Source organism: Biomphalaria glabrata, chromosome 9 (genome assembly GCF_947242115.1).
Source record: "Biomphalaria glabrata chromosome 9, xgBioGlab47.1, whole genome shotgun sequence".
NCBI lineage: Eukaryota > Metazoa > Mollusca > Gastropoda > Planorbidae > Biomphalaria > Biomphalaria glabrata.
The window spans coordinates 9,326,139-9,352,514 of record NC_074719.1 but is presented as its reverse complement, the minus strand read 5'-3'; the positions used below and the strand labels follow the sequence as shown (position 1 = coordinate 9,352,514).

Sequence of the window (26,376 nt, the reverse complement as noted above, 5' to 3'; positions counted from 1 at the left end):
TGAACGTTGGTTAAGATTTATTCATTTCAATACTAACAACAATATCACCATTTAAAAAGAAACAAACAAATCCACTCTTGAGTTAAATACATGCAACATTTTCATTTCTGTAATTGTTAGTTGGCCTTTATTCAGGGGAAATAATGTTGGAAAATTGTAAACGCACTTGTGAACGTCAGCCAACTACAGAAGAAACAAAACCCCTGAAAAAAAATAAAACAGAAAAAGTTACATAAAAAGATTTTAATCAAACATTAAAATATGACGAAACTGACAACATGTGACTTTTGGATTGACTGCAGAATTAATGTTAAATGAACTAGCTGCTCATGTAGAGGTCACAGGTCAAATGACTGAGGTCAGCCTGTTTGTTAATAAGACGTCGTTTAGATAATTCGAGTTAGTCACGTGATTTTTCTTAATGTAAATGCTATAGAAGCTGTATTATTCTACCATAGTCTAGACTTAAGACAAATCAGAATTTTTTTTTAATATATTTTTTTTCTTTGAATTTTTTTTTTACCATCTCTTAAGTGTTGTAACAAGCACATTTGTACCATTGAGGGTATACATTAATTATTTTTTTTATAGGCACAAAATTTTCGTACACAAAGTATAAAAGTAGAAGGCTTTTGCTATGCAAATACAACATACATGTCGGATATAAATAGGATTATGATTTTATAAAAATCACAATTAGGTTCTACCTAGGTCTATCAACGAAATAAATTTTACGGTTTGGGGTCGCCGCCTAGTGGAGAATCGTGTAAGGGGGGTCGACGACCTAAAAAGGTTGAGAACCGCTGGTCTAGACTCTAGAAGCTTGTTTGGACAGTAGAGAGAGAAAGAGAATAAGCAAGACACAGTAGAAGAAACGAGACAAGCTAGCTAGCTTAGAGTAAACTGGAGTGGACATGAGAGGATACAGTTGGAGGGAGATGTGTACGGCTCGGAATTGATGAGCAGTACAGTGGAGTGCAGAGAAGTACAGTGGAGTGCAGAGAAGTACAGTGGAGTGCAGAGAAGTACAGTGGAGTGCAGAGAAGTACTGTGGAGTGCAGGGGAGTACAGTGGAGTGCAAGAAGTACTGTGGAGTGCAGAGAAGCACAGTGGAGTGCAGAGAAGTACTGTGGAGTGCCAAGAAATACTATGGAGTGCAGAGAAGTACTTTGGAGTGCAGAGAAGTACCATGGAGTGCAGAGAATTACTGTGGAGTGCCGAGAAGTACAGTGGAGTGCAGAGAAGTACTGTGGAGTGCTGAGAAGTACTGTGGAGTGCAACGAAGTACTTTGGAGTGCCGAGAATTACAGTGGAGTGCCGAGAAGAACTGTGGATCTCAAGAAGTACTGTGGAGTGCAAGAAGTACTGTGGAGTGCCGAGAAGTACAGTGGAATGTAGATATTGTAGTCCTCTACGCTACTTGTGACGAATCGCCAGATTTGAATAGTAAATAAATTTATCGAAAACTTAACTGAATTTGAAGTTGTCAAACTTTTTTTGCATTGACTTGATGTGTATGTCTACAAGTACATTCAAAAAGAGAAACACTCAACACTATAACGCTGGTTTACACATGTTTCTGATTAATTGTCCTATTGGAAATGTCTGTTATATTCAAATATTTTACACAAATTATTTAATGGGTTTTGTCAAAAAGAGGTGTCTAACATTTGTTCCGTAAATACTTGTTCGATATGTATTTTTTGAGTTCCCCTCTCCGCCAAAATGTATTAGCCATATTCTTGTAGAACGAGATCTTGAGAGAGCATATGAAAGGGCTATAATCGTTTTGACACGGCCATTGTGATTCAGGGAACGTGTTATAGATCCCAGTTCAAAAAGGGCGAGTCGCAAAATATTATTGCCGCCTCCAACTGTTGCTACTGCGCCTGTTAAGTGTGAGATTACATCCCAGCGGAGAGTCTGCAGATGGTGCTGACAATCCCGGGAAGGGTCCTCTCCCAGAATATTCAGCGGCGTCCGCATAGTGACGACTATTGGTCCCTAAATTGACAAAAATGTTTGTTGTCAAGAGAACGAAGGAGAAAAAGAACGAGTTTGTTGTCAGGGAGAATGAAGTGTCTTCGTATAATGGACAAAAATATTTGCATTTCATCCAGTCAAACGACAGAAACCGACACAGTCGAACAGGTTCTCAAGATTTTCATTAGTGAACAAGTCTCTATGATATTCAGATAGTTCTCCTCCAAGATACACACACACACGCACACACACACGCACGCACACACACATACGCGAACACACACACACACACGCACACACGCGAACGCACACACACGCACGCATGCATACATACATACATACATGTCAGGAGAATTAAAACAGAATACAACAATGTAATGTTAATACTTGCCTTACATCTTCAACATTCAGTCATTTTCCTGATCAAACCTGCAGCGGTTTTACATTGAACAAAAACGATTTTTTTTTTATTCACGATTATGATCCAATATTTTTGTTTTAAAGCCAACATATCGAAAAGTAAAGGATTTAAACTCCATAAGGTTTCAAGAACTAATTAAAACTATTTTTAGCGGCCCCCGAAAGGGGAAAAGACGCTATTAGTTTTATGCGAAATGTCTGTCCGTCTGTCCGTCTGACCGTCTGTCCGTCCGTCCCGTTTAGATCTCGTAAACTAGAAAAGATATTGAAAATCCGACATCACAATATTTTAGACCATTAAAAGTTCTGATGCAACGGCTACTTTTTTTTTTCTTGAAGCGAAAAATCTAATTTTTAAAATAAGTTATGCAAGCATTTTTATAAAGAGAAAAAGCTAATTAGTATGCATTATAAGTAAGACCTAATTTAATTTGAATAGTAATCTTATAAATTCCATTTTTCTGAATATTTTTTTTATTGCGGAAATTTTTTTATATTTTTTTATGAGGATTCGAATAAGAGATTGAGCCTTTGCAAAACAATTAGATCAATTATAAGACATCAGTTAGGGCAGGGGAGGCGCGGTGGCTGAGCGGTAAAGCGCTTAGCTTCGGAACCGGGGGTCCCGGGTTCGAATCCTGGTGAAGACTGGGATTTTCAACTTTGGAATCTTTGGGCGCCTCTGAGTCCACTCAGCTCTAATGGGTACCTGACATTAGTTGGGGAGAAGTATAGGCGGTTGGTCGTTGTGCTGGCTACATGACACCCTCGTTAACCGTAGGCCACAAAAACAGATGAACTTTACATCATCTGCTCTATAGACCACAAGGTCTGAAAGGGGAACTAGTTAGACCAGGTTCACATCTAACTTTACATTCACTTACACCTATCCTTTGATCTGCGGGACCGTTGGGGCACTACACAAGATCTGTTAACCTTCTTTCTCCATTCTTATCTCTCATTTGTCTTTGATATAATTTCATTTGGATGTTCTTTTTGAAAATATTGAAGCCTGCCTGGGTGGACCTCTTCGGGGGCCGATTTTGAGTTTGTGTTTCCACACAAACTGTCTTTTGTAACCTTGTTTTATTTGTGTACATTTTTCTTTTGCGCAAATCTTGCTTTTTGTATATATTGTATAAAATAATCATTATTTTTGTTCATATGAAGCCAACAATGGCTGAACAGTTGTCCTTATGTGCAAAAATGAATTCAAATAAATAGACATATGGGTGTAACTATATTATTTTGAATGTTAAGAGTGGAGGTATAAGATAATACAATCGTTGGTCCACGCAAAAAGTCAGTGCTTGTATGTCAAACTAATTTTTAAGGAATGGTGTACAGTAAATATTATAGAGGTGCAAGAGACTAATATACAAGATAAAGTTGAGACACTTAATATGTATCTAGACTGTGACTAGACAATGTAAACCAAATTATTTTCTAAACAAATTTAAACCAAAAAGTAATCATTAAGATTTTGATAACTATTGATGTTGACATGGAAGGGAATTGGAAAATCATTATATAGCTGAAATGAACTGATAAACCCGCAAATCTATTAATATGTTTTAAAATAATTGTATTATATAGAAAGCTCCAGACAACAGAACATAAACATTAATAATGTCGTGTAAGCTAATTGTAGAATAGTCAGTAGTCTTGTAAGCCTGCTACCCCCCCCCCCCCCCCCCCCCCGCAATTTAACATTCTAGGGTCAATGAATAACCTTATTTCTACTACTGGTCACTACTCCTTTAGATACTATGATTTTCTATTTTTATCTCATGAATATCTCGCGCGGACACATATGTGGAGTGTGTTGGGATATCTCTGAAAGAAGAGAGAAGTTGAGATGTGTTGACAATGATTGGATTTTTATCTGAATTCGGTGGATGATTGCACTATGTTCATTGTTTTACTGGATTATAATTTCGCTATACCAAATGGTGAAACCAATGAAGGACGTTATTTCCAGAGGTAGAACGGCGACAAGGTCAGATTCTTAGAATTCTAAACGTAGCAATACACACATTAAAATACCAATGTCAGGGATTTCGCTTGTCTTAACAGGGCCGGCCTTTGGCATAGAAAAACTAGTCAGCCGTGTAAGGCCTCCGATTAATGGGGGCCTGGCACAGGCCTCAAAACATATTTTAGTAGAGAAAAAAATTGCAAAACTCAGGACCAAAACTCAGACAGAGCAGAGCTCTATGGTTCTATGGCTATTGGGTTATTCACTTCGCCTAGGGCCTCGATTCACAAATCGTTGTTCCTGGTCTTAAAATTAAACGCAGTTTATACAAATGAAGTTTTTGATACTCACTTGCAGTATTCACAGCACGTATCCATATTATTTGGACACATTTGTTCTCTGGGAGATTTATTACACCCCAAAACACTATCGCCATATTCACACCCTGAAAAATGTAAGCACAAAATGTATTCAAACTCTATTCGGATATTTCTAAACTAAATCGTTGCGTTAACTAGACTTACAAAAGTAAAATCCATTTCATTAGACAAAACTTCAAAACGTTTTACTTTCGTTATCAATACGGTCTCTTCCAGCGGTAATAACCACGTCACGTGGTCGCGAAGTGGGCAATTTCTGTTTGTCAAGACTAGAATCGAACGGTACAAAACGTGTTCATTCCTTACTATGTCAGACTGTGTCAGCGCTACTTGTTGAGTAGGAAACTGGAAAATTATCAAGACGTCTGTGTGTAGTGAATGACTTAACTCTATAGTTTTTGTCTGTTCTATTAATGTGAATGTTGATGTTGTTTTCATTTGAGAAAAAAAATGCTTTTAATTAACACAAATTTAGAACAAGGACCAATAAAGCATTCTTAGTCTTAGGTAGCCTTTGAGTTACAAAGTACAATGACCACTTATGTTAATTTCAATCAGAATCATAACTTTTTATGAGAAACTCAATAGCACACTTCTGCATCAAAGAAAATGCGAGAAACTGAACGAACCAGAACTTTAGTGTAGTGAAATGAAGGACGTCCTAGTAGTTTGGTGTCCATTCCAATCCACAATATTTCAAAACGCTCTCTGGTCTTATTATGCTTTATTATCCTTTATACATAGTCGTATATATGCCTAGGTATTTGCAAGCCTTGGTTCAGTGTTGTAAAACGTTTTCCATGTTTCAAATGTTCCTTCAGAGTTGTTAAGATAATTTACTTCTTGTCCAAACCTCCCGCAGGACGACGGGGGATGGCAGCGGGCAGGGTACGAACCCGGGAACATCGACAAGTCTGAACGACAGTCCAGCCCGTAACGCACGATCAGGCAGCCACCAGTGTGTTATGTATCATGTACAGCTTCTCTTGTTCCTCTCCTGTCTGGAAGTCTTCGATAAGCATCATGTCCATATAGACCAGGGGTTCTCAACCTGTGGGTCGCGACCCCCTTGGGGGTCGATTGAAGATTTGCCAGGGGTCGCCAAAGACCATCGAAAAAATGGATTGTTTTTGTCTATTCTTCTATTGTGGGGTGTGTGTGTGCGGGGGGGGGGTCGCGGCAGAGTGGGGATTGTAAAAAGGGGTCGCCGAGCCTAAAAGGTTGAGAACCGCTGATATAGACAGATTGATGCTGGTTAGTGGGCTGCTCATAGAATCCATACCTCTAAATAGGCGGGATGATACAAAAAAATATCATTTCCAGGTTTGAATGAAATCAAAAGAACAATTATTGTCCTTAAAAATATATGAGATATCGAGTTCAAGTAAGTATTTTACAAGTATTATGTTATGGCCATGAACGTACCTGCACGCCCAGTGTAATGTGCCTTGCATGAGTTGCAGCAACTTTGAACAACAACTGCGTCATAACAGTAGGCTGAACTATCCAATGAAATGTGTTCGTGGCATGTTCCTTTAAAGTTAGTAAACTCCAGCCTTTTTTGATCACCAAACACGCAACTTGCTGAAATTAAATTAAAACCATCGCATCATTTAGTTTACTAGTCATCTTATCTTATCTTATCTTATCTTATCTTATCTCATAAACTGCAGACGTTTCTTCTTAAAAGAAGATAATAACGTCCAACGTGTATCAATGTGTCTATTTAGTCGAGCATGTTAATTAGAGACTAAAACTCTACTACGTCATTGGTATCCATGGCTGACTCAGGCAACCCATTCCGTGTTCTATTGGCAGTAAATAAGAGAAAAGTATTACTAGCAATTTGTTCTTTATCTTTGTATTGTCTTACTTTGTTTTTTATTATCGTCCCCCGAAAGGTGAATAGCCTTTACTAATTTTGTGTGAACTAATTGTCCGTCCGTACGTCACGTTTAGATCTCGTAAACTAGAAAAGGTATTGAAAATCCGACATCACGATATTTTAGACCTTTCAAGGTTCTGATGCAACGGCTACTTTTTTCTTTTCTGAAAGCTAAAAATTTATTTTTTTAAATCAATTATGGAAACTAGTTTTTTTTCTTAAAAATACACCATTTTTTACAACTATTGACTGTTAATAGTACATAATAATGGAGACTATAGTCTCAAGTTGACCATACATATTGTAATATTGGCCTAATCAAGGTTAAATAATATTTTAAACAGGAAACCCAAAGTCAGTGTGTTTCCATGAGTTCAACTTAATAAACCTTTCTTTGTGAGTTCAGCTACAGAAAGAGATTAGATTAATAGTATTAAAATTAAAATTGAGGTCTCCCCTTTCAGAACTTGCGGAATAGGGTAAGATGTTTCTAAGTCTAACGCTAACGAGTGTATCCATGTACACTGTTAAATATTCAAATTATCAAAATAAAATAACTTACAGTCAAGATTATGAGGAGCTGTACTGTCTGGCATGCATTTACCTTTTTTACATCTCTGAAATACAACATATAGCTTAGCTAAATATTAAAATGTAAGTTTCTACCTCTCAAATGAAGTGACCCGTATTTTTATTTAATTAGCTAAGGATCCTAAATAGCCATTTCATTTCTGAATTATCTCCTCACCCTAGTGGCGTAGCTAGGGCTTTTGGGTTCGATGGGCCCGATCCTCCTAGGGCCCCCTGCTTTTTGACATTCGACATCATAACATGAGATAATACACTAAATAGATACATAAGTCTAAATTCTAATTGGTACAGTATATAAGTGAAGAGTTAAAAACAAAATCATTAAGTCTCCTTTAATGAACAATACCGTTGTTTATTGGCGAGATAATGCACTATTCTCAAGCCGTGCTTTCTGTGCAATAAAGGCATTTATAACATCATGTAGATCAATTCTGTCTAGTACCTTGACACCACGTGAATAGCAAGATTACATGACAGTTCCGTAATATTTAATATGTTATGTAAAAACAAATTTAGGACATTCATTTGGGGGCCCATCTCAAGTGGAGGCGATGGAGTACCTTCGAATTTATATCCCCCCCCCCCCACGCTAGCTACGCCACTGCACTCAATCCAGTAATAAAGTTCTGAACTCAAATTTCGGGCCGCCCTTCCTGACGTTCTCACGAATAAAAATTGTCATTAGTATCCTAACTCCCATCCATTTCCCCTTCCCCTGCAAGTAGCATAGTGCAAGAAAAGAGAAGAAATAGTACTCTAATAGTTTGTGTTCATGAATCCGTCGAAAAGAACAAACTAAATAGGACACCTAAAATCTTGTATCCAAATTTAAAATGATGATCGTGAATTAAATTTGATTACAAATTGACACCCCTCATTATTTCTGGAATGCAATTATTTGTTGTTGGTTATTCTTTCTTGTAATAGTCGAAAGAGTGGAGTGGAAGACTCTTGAAACACTAGGACCATGGAGGCCTTCCTCCCACGTCTTATCTGAACAACCCTGTCTGGGTGGGATCCGGGTAGATGCAGTTTCTTACTTCTCTATTTAGTTCGTTTCCCAAGATGCTTGAGCTAGAGGCGAGGCCGAAGATCGAGCACACCAGGAAAGCCATACTCCTTCTCTGTACACTTCTACCGAGTGGGTTAAATATCACAGCCTAATTTTCAACGGTGAAATCCCCCTTACGACGACACATAAATAGAGGCATATTTAAAAGTTTACCTTATTGGTGTCGCAGACCATACCATCTGATGCAAATGCTTCATAACACAAGTTTGTGCCAGGTTTCTTACAATAAATTTTAACACAAACTCTGTCGCCGCTTGGTGATTGATGGTTGTAGAAAGGCCACTCCTGTATGGGGGACGTTTCTTCATTAGTTTAAACAATCAAATTATGTAATTAAGGTCAAAAAAGGGGGAGGGGTAGACACAAGATAAAAATTTAATAAGTAGCATATATAGCTTATATTTCTACATTTAAAAAAAAACATTTATTGTCTAATATCTCCACTAATGTACCATACTCCCCCAAAAGTCAAAAGTTAGGGTGTAGGGGTCGATTTCATGTACCACCCCTCGTATCTTTCATTTTTTATTCACTATTTTTTTTTTTACATTATAGTGGGGATGGGGCGGCTTATAAGAAGCAATATTCTTAGCAAGTTACGTGATTTCTCAACAAGAAGAGCTCACTGTCCCTTCCTCCCGGGTCAAATCTACCATAACCATACCTAAAAAAGAGGGTGGTATTATTTAAAAAAAAAACAGGTCAAAATATAAATAATGATCATAAATTATTAAGATTGGTAATTAATTTTGTACACAAATTTTGTGATTTCTCTAAAAAAAAAAGTAGGCTCGTCTTTCTAGTGTGGGGGGATGGGGAGATCACCCACACCGCTTCCCCTAGATACCCAAAAGATTACAACGCTCTACCCTAAACTGTCGAGTAACTCTTGAGATGTAGCAGTCGGTGGGTGTAGCATTATCATCCAGCAGCAGTTCCTTTATTTAGCGTACGTCAACGATTTAAGTCGGCTTTAAAAACACTGGCCAGGACAACGGACAAAATATTACCTTGAAAAGTGGTGGACTCAAAAAGCCCCTCCATGTTTCACCCAGTTCCACGGGATAAGAATCCTAACGGCAGAGTTATCAAATCAAAACAATGACATTCAATATTTTCATGATAGCTTGCACGAGTTTCAGTCGCTTAGTTAGTCAGTTAATATTCTCAAGTAACGCAAACAGACCATTTCTAAAAGCAAAATTCTTTTCCAAACGAAAATGTTGCATATGTTGGCGGGAAGCATGGTCGAGAGGCCAAGTGCGAAGCACCCCGAAAACCAATTCCTAGATAACCCCATCCCCCCCCCCACTGGTCCACAAATGAAATTGGACCAAAAGGGCTCTGAGCATGCTATAAGCATGAAATTAGCGCTATATAAAAGTTATAATGTATATATATACATATGTTAAACATTTAGACTTATTTCTAATAATGCTAAAATTCGAAAGAAAAATTTGACATAATAATACGAACGATTTACCAGACACATATATGAATTGGAATTATTTAACGCTCTTTGGCAAACAGCATTAGGATCCAGGATATGACCAGTATAGGCTCCATAAGTGACAGTAGGTTTAGTAGATGCAGGATCTGTTGTCAGTAAGCAGTTGCTCCTAGAGCGAAACCAAAACATACACAGGTCACAGTAAAATAATTTTTGTGGCTTGCTGACTTATGGATGAATTTAAGGTTCCAAATATGGTAGCTTATGTGTAAGTAAAACAAGGAATATTTGGAAAGTGGATTCTAGCTAATATTAAGAAGCATAAAAAGGATGAATGAGAATGTAGAAGTTTTGTGATTCTAGCTTATATTCTGAAGTATAACAAGGATTTACAAGAAAGTATCAATGGGATTTATAGGAAAGTGAGAGTTCAGTTAATCTAGCTAATATTTAGAAGTATAAATGTAGAAGTTTTGTGATTCTTTCGAGTTTTTATAAATAAAATGTGTATGTACTAGAAAGTGAAAAGAATCTTTGACTATAGTAAAGGGAAATAATCTAGAAATCACTCGTATCTCAAAGTATCTTAAAAGTTATCTTTCCAAATTACCGAAACAGACCAGTGGACTAAACTAAACTATAGAGACTTAACAAGGGTGGGGTAAGGAAGACCAAAAGTGGGCCTGATCCCCAAAAGGTCAATTGGTATTTAGGTACAGAATGGATAGTGTCACACCATTGTCTGTTAGCTATTGTGACATGAACTAGTCGGGAATTACGGGAATCACAGAGCAGACTACGAACTCATAGGTAATATGTTTCACGTAAAGGTTTGCTTGGAATGATGGGTTAAAAGTCTCGTTCTGAGAGCTGAGCACATGGTCAAAAGTTAGTTGTCACCATGGACACAGGAGTGTAGAGACGCATCATGCCCAATGTATAGAAAGCATAACTAGCTATGTACTTGATGAATTCTATTGGATTACATTATTAATGTATGTAAAGTATTTCAATGTATTTCTTGATGGCCAGACTTACCAGTGAATTTTTATTTGAATCTCTATGTTTTTTGTGCTATTATAAATATAGTCAAAGTACTCAGTAGTAGACATACGCGACATCAAGTCTAGTAAAGAGCAGACATTTAATTATCATTCAGCAGACACCTCAATAAACACCAGAAGAGGCGTTAAATAAATATAAAGATACATCTTGTGACAGAAAGAAACTTCACTTATTACTACAAAGAGACTGAAAAGCCCGTACAATCGTCGAAATTAATCCCTGGTTTGGTCCAGATATCCTGCACTTATCTTATAAAAAAAATATGTCCAATGTATATGCCAGTCCGACATTTTTGACTTTCAGATGTTAAAGCGCTTAGATACATATTGTTACATAAAAATTACCACCACTCGGTCTTGTTGTAACATGGGGCATGTTCGTGTAATCGGACCTGCCGATTATTGGGACAAAACAACTTTCTGTTGTCCGATTATCCGGAATGAGCTGTAGTTATATCACAAACAAGTTGTTTGTAATATAGGCTATCATTATTAATTAATATTCCAAAAATAATGCCTCATGCTAGAAATATATAAATTATTAAATATTGTCTTTACAAGATAACATCGATAACTCTTCCCTAAACAATTCCTGAGATACAAAATTTACTCACGTCAGACTAGATGTATAATTCTTTATAGCGGTGGCCGAGAGACTTGAGAAATACCATCGATTGATGGCGGACTGTCTTGAGATTGCAGCCATGACGTTACTACTTTCTGGACCATCGTGATTCGCACCTAGTCTGTAAGATGATGAAATGTAAATGAGTTAATCGTGGACTTTATGAGAATGATAAGAGACCATGGATGTTACATCGTCACATTTGACTTCACAATGTCATCTTATAAATTCTGATACTTGGTGTGTAGTAGTAAAACAGCACCTAGAGTATGGCTGCCTGGTCGTGCGGTTTGCGCGATGGACTGTCGTTCGGATTTATCGATGGTCGAGGGTTCAAATCCTGCCCGCTCGTCCTGCGGGAGGTTTGGACTAGGAAGTAAACTATCTTCAACTCTGAAGGAACATCCGAAACATGTCAAACAAACAATAAACATAAAGTGCGAAGTTCGAGCGCATTAAGCCCGCTGGCAGCCATTTTTCCGTTTGGATTTTTATAGCACGTAAAGGTCTGACCCAAGAAAAAACTGATGGTATCTCTGAATTCCTCGTCCTTTTGTCTATAAAAAATAAATCTGATTTAATGTATCACTAGGCTTAGTTAACATTAAATATGAGGTCAAAGAGGTGTAGGGTAGGTATCGCCAAGCGTACTTTTCCTCGATCGGATTTCTCCCCCTAGTTAGTAAGCTCGATCGGTCTGATGGAAGGCTCGATCAGATCAAAGAAAATATATCTAAAAACATGTTTTAATCTTTAATTTTCACTATTAATTCATTTTCTTTTTACTCCAGCGCAAGAACACCATCTACTGCCACCTTTCCCACATTCTACAACTTCAAATAGTCTCTTTGAGCTAATGAGCCATCAGACTTGGAAATAGCCCTAAGCCCATGACCCGTTGCCTTCACTAACGGGAAGTAAAAAAAAAAACATAATTCCAAATCTCTTGAGTTTGACCGGACTTTGCACTTTGCAATGAATCGGCCTCAATTGATTGCGTTTTTTTTTTTTAAATAGATGCCGGTACTCAGTGATTAGGTGCCGGTACTCAGTGATTAGGTGCCGGTACTCAGTGATTGATTACCTAAGTTTTAATAACTAATGAATTAATAATATACGTTAAAATACAAGAAAACTAAGACATTTTCCCCACATTAAAAAAGGTGCCGGTACTCCGTCACAAAAAAGCCTTGTATATATTTATATATATATATTATATAGCCGCCTGGGCCAACCTTGGGTACGTGGAGATCTCAAATAAAGTGACTTTGGTGGGCCCAAATGAAGAATTGAATTAAAAATAAACCCGAGAAGCTGACTCTCCTCTACATCGCTTGCGCCTGCATCTCCTTTTGATGCACCAGACTCGAAATAACATCTCGACATTTTCACCAAAAGGTCTTCTTACATTGGTAGTCTAACAAGTCAATCTTACATTTCGTTAAAAAAACCTTGAGTCTTGGTAAAAATGTCTAGCTTGTCTAGCAGACCTAGAGCAATAGAACTTTGCAATGTTGCAAGTTACGCTTTTTTTTTCTAAAAAATATTTTTTCTTTGTCCTATGCGAGGCCCCACCAGGAGGCTGTCTACTTAACCCTTGCTTAAGGCTGGCCCTGAAGCTACAGGGAAAGCTACGGGGAAAACAAATTAATCCTGCACACAGGCAAAGTAAGAAATTCTAAAGTAGTTGAAAATAAGTTTGCATTCACCACAATTCTCACCACAATTCTCACCACAATTCTAACCACATTTCTCTATATTTTTTGTCATGATCTTTAAAATGTAAAGCTGGTTTCAATTACAATTGCTAGACTTATGTGGAATAGTTAATACTAATATGCACTATTTTTTTTAATATGATTCGTAAGTTCAATGAATTATTTGATCATCTGAATAATCAGCACTATTAACTTACATGTGTCCTATCTCATGGGCAGTGACTATTGCTGTCATGTATGTCATATTGAACTCCCCTACGCCCGAGGCTATCCATGGTTTACAGACTGCCCCGGTATGAGCGTAGCCTGTAGAGATATAATAAAACACTTGACATAGAGAAAAGGATTTACAATTTTTTATCGTCATATTTTCTTGTGCAGAGTCTAAGTTCAACTAAATGTCAAGGACGCTAAATTAAACATCACTCTTGCCAACCGAAGCAGGACGTTTTGGCGCCGCCGTTTTGGCGCCGCCGTTTTGGCCCCGCCGTTTTGGCGCGAAGGTCGTTTTGGCGCGAGCCGTTTTGGCGACGGGACGTTTTGGCGCGAAATACATTATGTACGTTTATTATATTATTTCTTTTAAAATAATTATTCATATCTATGTTTTGCATGAGTGTTTGTGTTAAGACATATTTTTCACGTACTAAATGTAAATGTGTGTTTGTTTTTCACATCATTTTCTTAAACATTTTGGCTTGTGTATGTGTGTTTATTAAGAGGCACACTTTTATTTTCAAAAAAGTTTTTAAAGATATTACTTTAAAATTAAAAACAAAAAAATCGCGTGAGAGAGGGGAGGGGTGGAGGAAAGAGTAAATACAAGGAGTGAAATGTGAGCAGAAGAGGGGTGGGCGGGATAGGTGTCACATGTAATGACCATTCCCAAGGAGGTGATCGCAAGACGCATGACGCCAACGACCAGTGCTCGGTGCTGGTCTTGTCTTCATTTGTTTAACTCTACCTGCGTCAATGCGAGATGTGTCACCCAAATCACCCCTACCCAATTTCTCAAAATGTATTTTTTCACGTTAGAGTTTGTACTGACCACATTCTGTGTCTTGATCTTTACTAAGTGTGGAGTTATTGTCGTCATTCAGCGTAATAGAGCTTTAGATGTTAACATGGTTTTTGTTATATTAAAGTGTGACACTTAGCTAGTTCGTATATTATACTAATGTCAAATAAAAAAAAATCTTTTGGAAAGAAATCCATAAATGTCATCCAGTGCGATTAGCAGAACTCACATATAGCATGTCATTACCATTCAGGAATCTGACTTATTATAGGCCTATATTCATGAAATAGGCAAAACCTTTATAATTAAAAAAATAAAAAAATTCGCTGAACGGTGTTAGAATTCATACTATACAGACAATAGTATGGTAGAGTGAAATAAACATTGTTATAAAAGCTACGTGATTATTAAATTATCGTCAAATGATATCTCGCGCCAAAGCGTCCCGTCGCCAAAACGGCTCGCGCCAAAACGTCCCGTCGTCAAAACGGCGGGGCCAAAACTGCGGCGCCAAAACGTCACGTACCGCTTGCCAACTAACTAAATAAAATATAAAAGATCGTAGCGTTAATATTAACAATGTCTTCAATTTCGCATTAAGTCTTGTTTATATTTTTTTACAAAGCTTATATTCATGTCTCCGTCTGTGTGTTTGTCTGTCTGGTAAAAAGTGTGTACAGGTTATTTCTCTCACACCCATTCTCGGATCAAGTTGAAACATGGAACTATACTAATGGAACACCAGCTTCGAGATTTTATGATCAGAGTGCCGTCGCGCATCTTTTTTCGCGCACCATACCAATTTGAAAAATCGATGAGGATGCCAAAGAAGAAATTTACTCCGAGAGCCACTTGGATTGACCTTCATTGAGAGTAAAACTTCCCCACACTATATTTTATTAGATCTGTAAAAACTTTATCCATTTTCTGACTATCTGATAAAATAGATACAATTTCCCTGAATAATGGATCGTCACAAAAGATTTTTTTTTAAGGCCACTTCATTAAAATAGGTGTTTCCAGTACTTCCTCATTTGGGTATTTTACACAAAATCTGGATTTTTTTTATGTACATGTCATTTTTATCATCTGTCCCGCGCAACCAAACCATCCACTTTTCCCGGTCACCAATGTTCTTAACAAGATATCAAGAGAGAGAGGCTGGTCCATTATTTGCGTAGTCCAGCCAGCTTTTTTTTTTGACAACCTTTTTTCGTTCTCTCTCATGAAGGATATGTTTTGAAAATTAGTCTTACAAAATACAATTCCAAACCAACTCATGCAGTTATCGTCTTTTCACAGTATTGAGGAGTCATCCTTTTTGCTAGCCAGAGTGTTAATTGGCAAAAGTGAAAAATTCATTTTCTTTAATTTTTTAAAGTAAATATTCATAACTATATCTTTTATATAATAATATATTTTTAAAATAATAATCATTTATATAGACATGCTTTAATAGATCTAATAAATGATTAACTCGGACCTACCAATATGGGTATATAAATACTTAAATCTGGGTATTTAAAATTTCGAATGCGAATTTTTAAAAAACCGGACTTATATTGATCTAGATCTCTTGTATAATATCTAGAATAATATAGATCTACAACACCTAGGCCTAGACTAAAGTTAAAGACTAAGGTCTAGATTTATTTAACGTTTTAAAAAAAAATCAATAGATCTAATATAGACAGTCATGAGATCCACTCTATTTTATCTAGATCTAGACCATACATGAGATCAATAATTGTCAATATGAATATTTATAGATCTAGTCAAATCTAGTGACTCTAGTCCAGAGTCTAGAATCTAGATTGAAGATTCTAGATCTATCGATCATCTATGATCTAGTCTGTCTATAGCTATACTTACTATTATAGTTAATAATTATAGGCCTACACTTTTACAGTATATGAGTATACTCATACGAGTCATACTGGCTATACTATAGTATAGACACTATAGTTAGTATAGTTAATACTTTTTAATAGTAGATCTATAATCTATCAATTCTATCTAAATTATTCTAAATCTAGACTTCACTTTCACATCACATTCAGTCATTCACACGATTATTGATACAGACAGTGAATGAAACGAATGCAGTGGTTATACTGATTATACTTAAAGTGACGATACTACTTATAGATCTACCAGTTGATAAACATCATCATCATAGATAATAATCTACATCTAATAGTGCCCTTTATTTAGTCAATATAGTCAAGTCAAGGTAGTGGAACGTAAACTCGAAGGTTTAGTACAATATGGTATGAGTCTATGAGTTAGTATAAGATCTAATTATTTTGTTACTTTGTTACGTGTGACAGTATGTCAATGTCTCAATTAAAATAATTAATATCACCAGCCATATCATTTTAAATATTTAAAAAGTAGACAGATTTTTATTATATTATAAATAGATAGATTAGATCTACATATAATTTTACAAACTTTAGAAATGATTGATTTTATTTTTTATTGATAAGCCTTCTAGACTAGATCTAGCATCTCTAGCTAGACTCTAACATGTAGATTGTAGATCTTTGAATTGGATCGATATTCACCTTCCTAAATTGTCTCTAAAGTCTATAGCTGATTTGAGAGGCCCAACGAGGCAAGACGAGTCTATTAGTACTCTGTCTCTTGATCTATGTAGTAGGCCTACTAAGCTAGTGCATTAGCCATAGTGTAGTCAAATCTTGACAACTAGTCTTCTAGATCTGAGCTTCTAGAATAATTAGATCTAGATCCAGTTTAGATTTAGAGTATAAAAGATTTTACTACCTAAAATACTAAATCTACTGATCTAAATTCTAGATATATAGATCCAGTTCAGATTAGGATATAAAAATATTCCACTAGCTAAAATTCTAAATCTACTGATCTATACTAAATATGTTAGATATTATATGACATCTATCTACAAAAATTATTATTAAGATATAATTATAGATTCTAGACTAGTTATATATGTACATAAAATATATAAATAAAAGATAAAATTTATGCAGGCCTAGGTCCCATAAATTTATAATTGATCCAGATCTATCAGTAAAAGTTACCTTCGATTGGCAGTTTTACCCAATCTAATCTATACAAGACAATTTATAATTCATGCCTTGCCTACACCCCATATTAGTTTCCATTCCATTGCATGCCATACCCAGACCCATGAGTTCATGAAATAATAAATGATGTGGTGTCAAGTTGGATCTATCCCCTGAAATTCAGTACTTTAATATAAAACTCACATATCTAGTTAATTATTTGCTGACACTCTGATAAACTTGGACTTGTGTGATACATATAATATATGTTTCTTTTCAGATTTAATTAATGAAGTTTTGGTGCATTTTAACCAGTAATAAGGCTACAAAAGTAGCATCAGGTGTATTCTAACCATTGGTATTTTTCCTGGCAACATTTCTATTCTAGTCTGTGATAAATTATAAAAAAAAAATGTTTGTAATGTTTCAGTTATTAACAAGTAGAACCATGGCAACCAGTTCTGATGATGTACCAGAATGGCTCAAGGATCATACTTATACTATTTCTACTCTCTGGGCATCCATTCAATATTTAATGTAAGTACTACTATACAATTTTTATTTTAGTTATCTAATAGATGTTTTATGAATTGTGTGATTTTCATGGTCAAGCAACATCCAAATATCTGGGATGGAATTTAACATTTTTCTCTAAGTTTTTTTATTTTTTATTTATAACACTCTTAAGCACATTCATCTTTCATGAATGCCTAATATACCTTGGCTGTTGTGCAGGCCATTCCTTTACAATAAACTGTTAGATGAAATTAGGCAAAATTGTCTGATAATTTGTATGTTTGATACAACGTTTTCAATTTAATAATATTATTTTTTTATTGTAATGTTTTCAAAAGAAATTAACCAATATGCCTAATTGTATAATTACAGTTATGTTTGGAAATGCAAGAAAAAGGCATGCATTCCTGAAAAGTCAATGATTGGTTGCACCTCTTAAAGGTAAGGTACTGCAATTTTTCCCATGTACTTTTCTCATAAGCTGAAGTACTTGTATTTTTGAAAAACTAGTTTTCCATGAAAATGTAAATCATAATATATGTTATAGTTGCTTTTAGATTAGTTCAATGTGCATCAAATTAACTGAACATCTGCCTTCACCTATAGTAATAATTCATAACTATTAAGGTCAGGGCCATGTCTACACATTAACACAGTAGCTCCTTTTAGGTACAGACTATTTTTAGAATGGCAAAATTATATAACTATAATTAATAACATATATACTTTTAGCATGGTCAACACATATGTCACACATATTTTTTAATTTTTTTTAAAATCCTTTTATTTATTTTTATAACTAGATAACTTTCTGTTATGAGAAAAGATGAGATTCTTGGACTCCTGCATAGCACCACCAGAAAGGAAAATCCCATCATGTTGCAAAATAAAAGTCTTGGACCAATTTTAATTTAAGATATATATATTATACTGTAAGCTGTATACATATTTATGTATATCCTGTCATTCAGCCAACAGGTTTGGATTTAGTATTTCTTTAAATCTGTTTGATATTGTACTTGAAAACTATTAATCTGAGCCCCATTAAAACAAGAGGGAGTGCAGTGGATGAGTGGTAAGGGAAATTTTACTTTTTTAAAATTAAAATAAGAATCTAACAAAGGTAAACATATAAAATATGGTGCATTCTCCTTAAAACTAAAACCTGGTGCAAAGGTTTAAAATGTTGGCAAAAAAAAAAGCAACATCAATTAAATATTCTTAATTCCCTTTGCAAAACTTACTGAGAAGAACATGCATGTTGTTCCCTCATAAGTTTCTTGACAGAGGAAATCTTGTTTATATTAGATTTGAATTAAGCAAATTAAGAAAAAAATTATAATCATTATTTCAAATGGTTGTATCTAAACCTTATGAATTATTTTTCAGTTATAAGTATATTGAAATGAATGGATAATCATGAAATTGTTAAATAATTGCTGCTATCATTCCATTGACTAAAGAACCATAATTTTTTAAAATTAATTTCAAAATTAATTAATTAATTAATTTTCAAGTAGAGTTCACATAGATCTTGAGTGAAATTTTTCTTTTTTTGACTAATGCTTCAATTTTATTGTATCATTAGTTTTTTATTTTTATTACCCAGAATATTTTAAAAATGAGTACACTATTTTCATGTAATAATGTAACTTGGTATTCACACATCAAAATACGCTATAATCTTTAGGCCATATAGATTTGTATAAATATACATTAACTTGCTTAAATACATTGTAAATGTATATTGTTTGGATAAGAATAAAGTTTTTCTGTAGACAATTATTGTTCAAGATTTGTTGATGCTCCTGCTTAATAAATTATATACACAGGTCATTAGTTTTAACACACTACTGACACAAGAAAAACTGGTCGCCCCCACTTCCTATTTCTACGACTGAAGGAGGCCAATGATGATGATACAGGTCATTAGTTTTAACACGTCTGATAATAAATGACAGTACAAGTTATTGAATGAAAATTTGTCATTATTTCAGGTGCTTTAGGCCTACATCAATGTGAGGTACCAGTACTTTGATTGTGTCATATAACAATTTAAAGCAACATTTTGAAATGAATAGTGTGTAGAATTGACAGTAAATACATTTAAGTGATGGGCTGTGATCTGCATGAATTGAATTTGTGTTTTTGATCTTTACTTCAAGTAAATGTTAATGAACAATTAATTTTTAATGAATAAATAATTTAAAAATAAATACAAAGAAACCTTAAACATCTACTTTATTTTAATAATTTTTTTTCATCAGAACAGAATTTCCAACTTTGCATTCTTAAAATAAAATATAATTTATTTAGAGTAGAGTCAGAACACAAAATCATAGTTTTGAAATTAAGTAAATTAAGCTAAGCTGTGATCTCTTATAAACATTTGTATATAGACTACACACAATTTAATTATTATTTTTCATCAAATTGCAGGAACTAGTACATGTACTTATGCATATTTGACAATAAAAAACCTTAGTCAATGAAATAGTAATACTAGTAAATGAGATAAAAGTAAACTAAATATCATCAATGCTATTGAAGCCACACTTGTTTCTTTTTATCTTGTTTGGTGGACTGCAATTAAAGTTGCTATTAATTTTACTGATTGTCTTAGCTGAAATGCCAGTGTCGTCTCTTTGAATCCTAAGCTTATTTTCTTGGTTACTGGAAGTCCAGATGTTTGGAGTTTCATTTTAAACACCTATATATTCCGAAATGGCCTTCCGATAGGCAAAACCTATTTGCCTAACATGTCATATGCACATAAAGAGGTACCACAGAAATGCTTTAAAGACAAGCTTAGGCGCCAACTTGCTTTAACTGACATAGAATAAGAGAGCACCTGGTTGCATACAGCTTCAGAGCGAGACAGCTGGAGGTCACTTACAAAGGTGTGGTATACACCAATGAAAATTAATTGCCGAGGGTAGACGGCAAAAAGAAAAAAAACAACTGATTCTACCACAGGTGGACAATGGTTATGCCTGTGCTCAGTGTGGCATAATATGTAGGTCACAGCTGGGGCTGAGTAGCCACTGGAAACATAGCATTCCTCATAAGTCTTCGGAATCAAAGACAAGCCTATCATTTTTGTAGAATAGTTTGTAGCTTCTGTAAATGCATGAAATGCCGTCACAAATGACACAAGTCCTCTGTGAGTTTGATCATAGTTTGATGGATTATAAACATCTTACTTCTTTGCCTTATATTAAATGGTCCTTCTGTCTGTTCCACTATTATAGGTTTATCTAAATATCATTGATATATCGTAACATGTCATCAAAATAAAAACTAGAATCTCTGCAACTGGTTTACAAGTCAGAAGTCATCAATAACACTTGCCATTTTAAAAAAAAAACAATTTAGATTTGTGAATAGTCAAATTAGTGACTGATTATTCGATTCATTTTAGGCCTATAATTTTTTTTATGTGAATATATAATGATCCTTTACACTTTGTGACTTTACTAGTAGATCTATACTTTGGAGTAGACTTGTTTGTTGAGCTAAAGTCGGAAGTACACATTGAATTTTACTGTGATCTAGTAATCATCTAGTCAAATGTAGTGATCTACTTAGTCTACTAGTACTAGATCTAGAGTCTAGAGTCTACTGAGTAGTAGAGAGAGTAGGCCTATCTGTCATATCGTGATCAGTAGGTGGCTGAAGTTTTATAAATCTATTCCATGACAAAAACCCTGGCTAGATTTAGATCTAGTGGTCTAGACATCTAGATCTAACTAGAATTAAACAAGAAAACTGAATTAGAGAAGTAGCTTTCTGGATCTAGAACTAGAATCTATATATTACTAATATTAGATCTAGTTGCGTCAAACGCTTAATTTTTGGTTGTTGTTTTTAATAAATGCACATAAAATACATTGTATTTTGGCAATAAAAATACCCAGTTGGTAGTCAAGTAATTCTAATAATTAATTAATGAATGACTCTATCAGTATTTGTTTTAGATCTATCAGATTCTTATGACTTATTATTTATACTTATTTTATATCATTCGTCCAAGAAAATCTAGCTCTAGATCTATTTCATTTTAGATTAGGCTATAGTTGTTTTTTGTTTTTTTGTTTTTTTTGTTTGTCATTTTATTTAGGCTACAATATTATCAAGATTAATTTTTTCTTTGTTTCCCACGAGACGTGTATGCCTATAGCCTAGTGCTTTCGATAATAAAAAAAAAAACGATTAGAAATGCGTAGCTTGGAATGTCAAAACTGTATTAGGTCTCCTATTTTTATTTCGTGCAATTTAGTATATCGTAACAAATACGCATTTGGCGGAACGGTAGACAGGTCTTCATCCAGATTTAGTGTAAATAAACCAAACACAGAAACACTGAAAGATTGTATTTTCGGAATTTAGATTCTATTTTTTGGAAAATAAGTGGCATTTTATAGGGTGATCGAAAAAAAAAACTTTTGTGACGATCTCTTATTCAGGGAAATTGTATCTATTTTATCAGATAGTCAGAAAATGGATAAAGTTTTTACAGATCTAATAAAATATAGTGTGGGGAAGTTTTACTCTCAATGAAGGTCAATCCAAGTGGCTCTCGGAGTAAATTTCTTCTTTGGCATCCTCATCGATTTTTCAAAATGGTATGGTGCGCGAAAAAGATGCGCGACGGCACTTCGACTCTCTTTGTCTTTGTAAAAAACTCGAAGCTGGTGTTCCATTAGTATAGTTCCATGGTTGAAACTTTGCACAATTATTCATTGACATAGAAAGACATGAATCGAAATTTAAAAAAAAGTAACCAATCACACAATTAATTACTGGTAATGAATTTTGTTTAATAGCAGCAAGGCAAACTAATACTTCAGTACTCACATATACGGCTAAATTTGTTGGGTTTAGTCCCCTTAAATAATTGCCATCACTATTTCTTCCTGACGCATCTTCAGATCAAGTCGATACTTTAAACAATAATATATCGCATATATGCAGACATGAATCAATAAACACAGATACTCTATTGGTGACAGGATCATTCGCATATAATTAGTTTGCTTTATATCGAATAAGGAAAATAACTTGTACATTATTGTTGGTAGATGTAGTATTAAGGACCGACTTCTCCCCCCTTTAGATAAACTATGAGTTTCGCACTATATTTTAAACATAGGTATTGCATGTAACGAAATAAGGAATAATTATTCACTTTTTAAATTTATTTTTCTTTTGTTTTAAAATAGGTTTAAGGTAATAGAATAAGAATAAAAGTCTAATGCTTCCCCCTTATTCTATTAATAGATGTACGTCGTATGGCTATCAATTTGTCGTTTGGCCAGTATGGTAATGCAAGGGCCAATTTGGGCAAGCAGTCAGCCCATGCTAAATAAATAAACATGGGCTGACAATGTCTATACCACTTGTTTTGATTACATGACAATCTACTGAAGGTTTTCAAACATGGCGGAAAATCTATTAAGTAGCAAGCTTATTGGTGTATCCGGTGTACAAACTAAAGTGCTGCTAAGCTAACCTTTCTTTGAAAGTAACATAATCATCATTATGTTCTATATAGCACTGGTAAATCAAAATTTTTAATGATCTTCTATTTGTAATCTTTATTTAGTTGGCATTTTGAACGTTCAAATTAACGAAATTGCTCAGTTTATCCTCAATAGAAATGATTAACTAATTGTCTACTAAACATTAGCCATACATCGTACCTGCTACGAAGTCATCACTGTCTCCATAAAGATCATACCTACATGTTGCAACAAAAAAGATGCACATTTAATCAAATGACTTTACTTTCATGTGTATCCCAATACATCACTCTGCATAAAATACAAAATCCAGTTGAATATTATAGCAAAAAATTACCGTTAATTCTTACCCTGTCCATAAAAATGCGAAATCATATTTTAAATTATTATGAGAGTTGTGGGCAGCAAGCCAATAATCGAATGAACTCAAGGCGACGTCTCTATCTATACCATTACCGTATTCGATAGATACTGCTGGAAACAAATTTGTGTTCTGTTGAAATAAAAAAAGAAAATAATATTCCAAGCAGGTATTTTTACTATTTATAATATAAATCAGAAAGTAAGGCGTATGTATATATTTATGTATGTATGTATGTATGTATGTATGTATGTATGTATGTATGTATGTATGTATGTATGTTTGTATGTATGTATATATGTATGTATGTATGTATGTATGTATGTATTTATGTATGTTTGTATGTATGTTTGTATGTATATATGTATGTATGTATGTATGTATGTATTTATGTATGTTTGTATGTATGTTTGTATGTATGTTTGTATGTATATATGTATATATGTATGTATGTATGTATGTATGTATGTATTTATGTATGTTTGTATGTATGTTTGTATGTATATATATATATGTATGTATGTTTGTATGTATGTTTGTATGTATGTATATATGTATGTATGTATGTATGTATGTATTTATGTATGTATGTATGTATGTTTGTATGTATGTTTGTATGTATATATGTATATATGTATGTATGTATGTATGTATGTATTTATGTATGTTTGTATGTATGTTTGTATGTATATATGTATATATGTATGTATGTTTGTATGTATGGTATGCATGTATGTATGTTTGTTTGTATGTATGGTATGCATGTATTGTAACGGATGTATGTGTAATAAGCTGTATTTGAAGTATTTCCAAAAAACCTTGATAATTCTAGATGGGTGAGTACCTTGTAACTTTGTATTATGTTTTAACATGCTCCGTCACAACAACAGTATACGATAACAAACAGGATCAAAGGCTCAATGTTTTAGTTCACTCCAGATGAAAATATAACAATCTTTAATACAGAATGGGCCACAGTCGAGTCAGTCGCTACAACGCTGTTATCCCTTTGAGAGCCTAGCAATAACTGAATCTAAAAGTCTACACTCTACAATATTCTCTAGCCACAAAGACTATGTCGTCACTTTAAAATGTGCGTTCACAGTCAGTCTATTATAGTCCATAACTTAACTAAACTAAGTGTCTAACATGTATGTATGTATGTATGTATGTATGTATGTATGTATGTATGTATGTATGTAAGTATGTATGTATGTATGTATGTATGTAATTATGTATGCATGTATTTCATAAGATAACATATGTTACAGTGTAGAAAACCGCAGCTCAGGTCTAGTCGTTTACATTGCATCTTTTAATTAAAAGTATTGGGCTATTATTGGCTTGGAAGAATGTCTTTGCATTGTATAATAATATTACTGTATTTCCTAGAAATGTGAGCTTACTGTATGTTTGAGAAAAAAGAATAGTATCTGATTGGCCAAACAGTGAAAACTCTGGTTTGACAGTAATAATTTTTCAAAATATAATCATCTTAAAATTAGATTAGGCATTTTTTTAAACATTTGTTTTTGCATCTGCCAACCGCATCATCTGCCCTAAAGATCACAAGGTCAGAAAGTGGAATGTTATTGTACTTATTTACCCATTTTTTGCGGGCATTCCCCTCAAGTCTTCGTTTCAAATAAGGAATGGAATGAATAAATAGAAGCTACAGAAAATTGTCTGCAAATTGGCATTAGCTTGACCGTAGAAAGTCCTATAGAAAGAAAACTATATGGAGAGCTCCCTGATTTGGCAACCACTGCGCAAGTTCATCTCATATATTGGTCTAGTCCTTTGAACGCTCCAACATAAACATAAGAACGAGAAAGAAGAAGCTGGACTGTAACAAAATAACTTTAATGTGAAGGCTCAATGGAAAGACTCCTTGCAATATTGAGGCATTACAAAACATAACTAAAATGAGAAAGTATAGACCACTAGCGACAAGCGTGGTCGAGAGGCTAAGTGCTTGGCTACCTAGAAGGGGGCTCGAGGTTCGACACCCGACTCGGGCAGAGCTGTGTTTACTGGGCGCCTAAAGGCAGCACGGAAAACTAACTACTAGATACCCCCCCCCCCACTGGTCCACAAATGAGATTGGACCAAAGCGCTCTGAGCATGCTATAAGCATGAAAGTAGCGCTATATAAAAGCTATAAAGCTATAAATATATATCAACTAAGTAAGTAGTAAAGTTCCCCTTTCAGACCTTGTGATCTATAGGGCTGATGATGTTAAGGTCTTCTGTTTCTTTGACCAACGGTTAACGAGCAGGATGTCATGTGGCCAGCACAACGATCAACTGCTTTTACTTTCTCCAACGAAAGTCAGATGCCCATTAGAGCTGGGTGGACTCAGGCGAGCCCTAAAAATACCGAAATTCAAAATCACAGTCTTCTCCGAGGTTCGAACCCATTACCCCATGTTCAGAAGCCAAGCGCTTAACTATTCAGCTTAATAAAAAAAGGAATTGATTAAAACATGCTTTAATATGACTTGTTTTATTTTTATTTGATATCTTTTGTACATATTCCATTTCTAGAGTGTCGATGTAAAAACGTATGATAAAGAACTATTAAATTCATCATTCATTTGTATTCTTAAGTATTAAAGTTCTTATTTAAAAGATAGGAAAATAAAGTAATAATATTAACATAAATTACGGACCAAAATATCCAACTTTTTAAGTCTGATCTCAATGTTGATTCCATAAGTAGAAAGCGAACTCATTATAGCAT

The 26,376-nt window shown here is 34.6% G+C and overlaps 1 protein-coding gene and 1 long non-coding RNA gene across 5 annotated transcripts; one reads left to right on the top strand and one right to left on the bottom strand.

The window, feature by feature from the left end:
* Positions 1-26,376, bottom strand: LOC129928320 (metalloprotease mig-17-like). Its single transcript, XM_056042192.1, has 11 exons — positions 26,306-26,376; positions 23,623-23,765; positions 23,453-23,490; positions 13,364-13,472; positions 11,438-11,569; positions 9,793-9,928; positions 8,463-8,594; positions 7,209-7,263; positions 6,187-6,345; positions 4,733-4,826; positions 1-203 (listed from the first exon to the last, which is right to left on the bottom strand). Exons 1-11 carry the CDS (start codon positions 26,366-26,368, stop codon positions 176-178), a joined length of 1,089 nt encoding a protein of 362 aa, XP_055898167.1. The 5' UTR covers positions 26,369-26,376; the 3' UTR covers positions 1-175.
* Positions 14,909-19,968, top strand: LOC129928321 (uncharacterized). 4 transcript variants are annotated; one of them, XR_008779921.1, is made up of 5 exons: positions 15,622-15,825; positions 16,245-16,454; positions 17,665-17,771; positions 18,123-18,191; positions 18,554-19,968. It is a non-coding gene; the product is annotated as an uncharacterized LOC129928321 (long non-coding RNA). The 4 variants fall into 4 exon arrangements; XR_008779918.1 differs by lacking the exons at positions 15,622-15,825; positions 16,245-16,454 and adding an exon at positions 14,909-15,564; XR_008779920.1 differs by having other exon boundaries at positions 15,635-16,454.

Excerpts from the sequence above, each read along its gene's own strand:
- LOC129928320 (XM_056042192.1), bottom strand. The coding sequence starts at position 26,368 with ATGAGTTCGCTTTCTACTTATGGAATCAACATTGAGATCAGACTTAAA. Across the intron at positions 13,473-23,452 it reads CAGTGATGACTTCGTAGCAG|GCTACGCTCATACCGGGGCA; the intron begins GTACGATGTATG and ends ATATCTCTACAG. Across the intron at positions 4,827-6,186 it reads ACATTACACTGGGCGTGCAG|GGTGTGAATATGGCGATAGT; the intron begins GTACGTTCATGG and ends TACATTTTTCAG.